Source organism: Musa acuminata, chromosome BXJ2-10 (genome assembly GCF_036884655.1).
Source record: "Musa acuminata AAA Group cultivar baxijiao chromosome BXJ2-10, Cavendish_Baxijiao_AAA, whole genome shotgun sequence".
Classification (NCBI taxonomy): domain Eukaryota; kingdom Viridiplantae; phylum Streptophyta; class Magnoliopsida; order Zingiberales; family Musaceae; genus Musa; species Musa acuminata.
Genome location: NC_088347.1, coordinates 5242974 through 5247954, shown reverse-complemented (window position 1 = coordinate 5247954; position 4981 = coordinate 5242974). Strand labels below are relative to the sequence as shown.

General features: G+C 43.5%; 1 protein-coding gene across 2 annotated transcripts; it reads right to left on the bottom strand.

The window, feature by feature from the left end:
• Window positions 1-761: 761 nt before the first annotated feature.
• On the bottom strand, window positions 762-3504 carry LOC135624198 (putative pentatricopeptide repeat-containing protein At1g56570). 2 transcript variants are annotated; one of them, XM_065127605.1, is made up of 2 exons: window positions 2264-3504; window positions 762-2164 (listed from the first exon to the last, which is right to left on the bottom strand). In XM_065127605.1, the coding sequence occupies exons 1-2, from the start codon at window positions 2930-2932 to the stop codon at window positions 947-949; spliced, it is 1887 nt and encodes a 628-aa protein (XP_064983677.1). In that variant the 5' UTR covers window positions 2933-3504; the 3' UTR covers window positions 762-946. The 2 variants fall into 2 exon arrangements, with proteins under 2 accessions (XP_064983677.1, XP_064983678.1); XM_065127606.1 differs by having other exon boundaries at window positions 762-2161.
• Window positions 3505-4981: the final 1477 nt, after the last annotated feature.

Below are 4981 nucleotides of genomic sequence, written 5' to 3'. Positions count from 1 at the left end.
AAGAGTGAGATATTTATATGCCCTAAATGACTTGAAAATGGAGCAAAAACTTATCTCGTCTTAGGTTTTCAGGGTACTTGCGATACCTCTGCTAGTACTGGGCAGTACCACCACCTGTAGACTAATACTGAGCGGTACGACTACCTGATAAAGCCTCGGAGACTAAGCTTTGATAGTACCACCGCTTGGCAGTATTAATTGTTGGTGATACCATTGCCCAGTCTAGGCGGTACCACCACCCAAATTACTTAAGAGGCTGAGCCTCAGGTGGTGCCACCGCTTGGACCAAACAATAGACCCAATTTAGCCCAAATTCTGGCTCAATTGACCCATAATTGAGTTAGTAGGGTTACTCCCAAACTAACTTAAATTGACACCTAACTACGATATTTAATACTAAACAATTACAATGTAAGCAATCCTAATTATCTGGCACGTCGATTGTTTATCCGAAATTCCAATGAAACTTTCGGCGCACTCGTAGTGATCTTCCGGCGAGCTTTCAACGAACTCCCGACGAGCTTCCGATGCATCATCCGAACCTTCGGTGTATCTCCTGATTCTTCCAACCCAACATTTGATTCTTCTTTAATTGTTTTACTTTACAGGATTATAGTTTATCCTATATCATTTTTCTTAACACATGGATTAGATTATTAATTCATCAATTGATTTCATTATCAAAATCCGAGATTACAACAGCTTCTCATAATCATTTATTTTTATGTAGAACATGTTTTGTAGCATGACAAATCATAAAATTAATCCAATTTGCTTCTCATAACCATTTATTTTTATGTAGAACATGTTTTGTAGCTTGACAAATCATAAAATTAATCCAATTTGCTGCTCCAAGAAAATGTTTTTAGTGTAGAAGAAATTTTGCAACATGGTTACACTCATCAGAGAATTTGCTGAAGCGCTTTGTATGTCTCTACCAAATAATTCATGTTACTCCTGAGAAATCATGCAGCACCCAATGCGAATCTGATTCACATCCATCTTGGTTCATGTGTTGAATCAGCTCTTCCAGTGTCTGATAAACCAAAACAATATGTGGACTACTGCTTCTGTCACCGGAAGCAAAGCCACGTACCTCATCCCTCACTTCAATCCAGCTCATTCCTGCCTCTTTCTTATTCCCCTGCTCTCTCAAACATCTCCTCATCTCTGCAAAATCTCCCCATGCCCTGCCAGCTGCATATATATTCGAGAGCAAGACGTATGTCTTCGACTCATTTGGCCTCATGTCAAAGATCTTCTGAGCAGCCAATCTTCCCAAATAGACATTCTTGTGCATCTTGCAAGACCCAAGCAGTGCTCCCCAAATTGTTTCATCAGGTTCAAAAGGCATTGTTTCTATCAGCTGATAGGCCTCCGTTATTCTTCCAGCTCGGCCAAGAAGATCAACAACGCACCCGTAGATTTCCCTATTAGGAGGAACATTGTACTCGATGTTCATCAAGCTGAAGTACCTCAATCCTTGATCTACCAGTCCCGCATGACTGCATGCACTGATTACACTCATAAGCAAAACTTGGTCAGGTTGAACACCCGAACTAATCATCTCATCAAAGATTTCGGTTGCCTCAGCTCCATATCCATTCATCCCACATCCGATCACCAACGATGTCCATGTTACCAAATCCTTCTCAGTTATTTCATCGAAGACCTTTCTCGAATTGCCTATGCTTCCACACTTGGCATACATATCTATGAGCGCGTTCGCTACTTGGAGGTTCCTTTGATGGCCTCTTCGAATTGCAGCGCCATGAACTTGCCGTCCGCAGTTCAGAATTGCCATGTTTGCGCAAGCCGCTACGACGCTACTAAAGGTAAAGCTAGTTGGCTGCATGTTCTGTGATCCCATCTCGAGAAACAGTAGCAAAGCTTCATGTGAGTTTGACCGCTCGAGACTGGCAATCATGGCATTCCAAGTAATCAGGTCCTTTCGAGGCATTTCATGGAAGAACTTCTTTGCTTCCGAGATGTTCATGCACCTGGAGTACATGTTCAGCAAGGAATTGGAGACTGGAAGACTTGAATCATGCCTGGTTTTCAACGCCAATGCATGGAGTTGCTGACCGGTTGTTGCACAACCAATTGAACTGCAAGCGTGGATTGCGATCGAACAAGTAAATGCATTCAACTCGGTGCACTCCTGCTTCAGAAAACAAAGATACAAATGTCAAGCCGTTAGTTGTCACGTCAAAAGGTCGAACACCTTACAAGAATTGCGTGCAATGCAGGTTTTTGTGCAGACTTGAATCATCTGTTTGAACAGCAGAAGTCCAGTGTCTCCATGGCTAATCCGGGTATAGCCAGCGATCATAGTAGTCCATGAGACGACTGTACGATCCGTCATATTCTTGAATACAGCCTCAGCGTCGCCGATGCATCCGAACGACGCATACAGGTCAAGCAGCGCGTTCTCCACATAGGCTCCGTTATCGATGCCCCACCGCACCGCCATTCCATGCACGGCTACGCCGGCGCAGCTTGACTGGAGGCTTCGGCATGACGTTAGCACACTGGATATCGTGTATCGGTTGGGACAAACGCGGCTAGCTATCATGCGGCAGAAGGTGGCCAAAGCGTCCTCATGGCACCCGTTGGAAGCGTAACCCGAGATCATGGCCGTCCAAGAAACGACGTCCCGGTGGGGCATTTCATCGAACAATCGGCGGGCCAACGCGAACGAGCTCTGACGGCAAAGGTGTTTTATGACATTGGTGGCTGTAACGGGAGAGAGGCTCAGGGCAGTCATGGGCTGGGCTTGGTAGAAGCAATGGGCCCCTCCGATGTGGTCGGTTGGCTCTTGGAAACTTACGGAAATGAGATGCGGTCGATTTGGATCCTGAAACCGGAAGGGATGGAAGCTTCTTCGTCCTAGAAGAGGAAATGAAAGGCTCGGAGTTATTCGCCGAACCATCGTTCATTGACTGGGGAGGATTATCTCCAAAGGTTCTTCTCGATGGAATCATCATGTTCACAACTCAATCTATCGCCCATCTGAGCCACATACGTCATCAGTACGAATGACCTAATTACTAGCGAGTACAAAGTCTGGCCGCCACAATATACCAACGAAGAACTTTGCTTCCGAGATGTTCATGCACCTGGAGTACATGTGCAGCAAGGAATTGGCGACTGGAAGACTTAATCATGCCCAGCCAATTGAACTGCACGCGTGGATTGCGATCGAACATGTATATGCATTCAACTCGGTGCATTCCTGCTTCAGAAAATAAAGATACAATTGTCAACCCATAAGTTGTCACATCAAAAGGTCTCTGTGCAGACTGGAATCATCTGTTTGAACAGCAGAAGTCTAGTGTATCCATGGCCAATCTGGGTATAGCCAGCGATCATAGTAATCCATGAGCCGACTGTACGATTCATCATATCCTTGAACACAGTCTCAGTGTTGCATGACGCATATAGGTCAAGCAACAAGTTCTCCACATAGGCTCCGTTATTGATGCCCCGCGCACCTCTATTCCATGCACATTTACGCCGGCACGGTGTGACTGGGGGCCTCGGCATGCCGTTAGCACACTGGATATTGGGTATCGGTTGGGGCAACGGCGCTAGCCATCATGCGGCAGAAGGTGGCCAAAGCGTCCTCATGGCACCCGTTAGAGGCATGGCCCAAGATCATGGCCGTCCACGAAATGACATCTCGGTGGGGCATTTCATCAAACATTCGACGGACTAATAAGAACGAGCTTGAGGGATAATTACGGATTATGGACTATAGTTAACTATAGTTAGCATCCCAGTCCTAGACTTTAAAAAATAATATTAGGATCTCTATACTTATGAAATTAACTGATTGTCGTAATGGCACTAGGGGTAAATTAATACTATAAAATTTTTTAACCAATTTTAAAAAGTTCAATCGATAAATCCATATTGGAAATGTGATTAACAAAAACAGTAAGTAAATGTTACAAGTAAGTAAATCAGTATACAATAATAAATTACTAGAAAAGAGAGAATATAAATCGATTTATAGTGGTTCGATCATCCTAACCTACGTCCACTCCTTATTCCTTTTTCCTAATGACTATCGGCTTTCACTACCAATCTTCTTTCTAATGAGCAAAGATCAATTATGTTTATTATAATTCTTCTCCTTTTAATAAGTTCAGGAGAGATCCTTCACACTCACTCTTTTACAAGAGACCTCACATCTTCTACAATTGAGAATCATATTGAATCTTAGATTTTGATGATGAAATCAATTGTAATTTGTTTGATCTAATTTATATGTTGAGAAAAGTGTGCAAAATTAACTACAATGGCAGTAAAATATAAAGCAGGTGTTGTGTTGGAGTCAAGATCAAGATCACGTTGGGAGTTCGAGAGTTCATCAGAAGTCCGGACATTCGTCGAAATTTCTATAGGAACCAACTGAGAAGTCCAGGAGCTTGCCATAGAAGCTCGTCGGAACTCGCTAAGAAGATCGTCGCAAAGTTGAGGAGCTTGTCAGTGATAGAAATAATAGATGATAAAAACAATAATTGAAGAAGCTTTATTGTAGAAATGAAATAGCTTTAGCTTGAATCTATTAACATGTTCCCTCTCCTATTTATACAGATTAGGAGGAAGGATTTCCCTCAACAGAATAAACAGAATAGAGAGATTTCCTCATATAATTGGGGAAATCTTATCCTCTATCAAGTTGGGGAAATCTTATCTTTTATCATGCCATGGTGCTCTTAACAAGGACATTGGATCGATGCAAAGAATGGTTTAAAGCAAGAGGCTTCGTGAGTAGGGCAAGAGCATATTGCTGTTGTTGTTGCGATTGCTATTGTTGTGAGGGCACAGGCATTCCCTTCGTTCTCCTTATATCCGCCCTTCGTTCTCCTTAATTCCGCCGACTATTGGCAGATCAGCGAAGACTACCGCGGTGAGGAAGATGAGGATTGGCCGTGAAGCCTCTCAGGAATGTGGCTGCAGCGGCGTTGGTCGT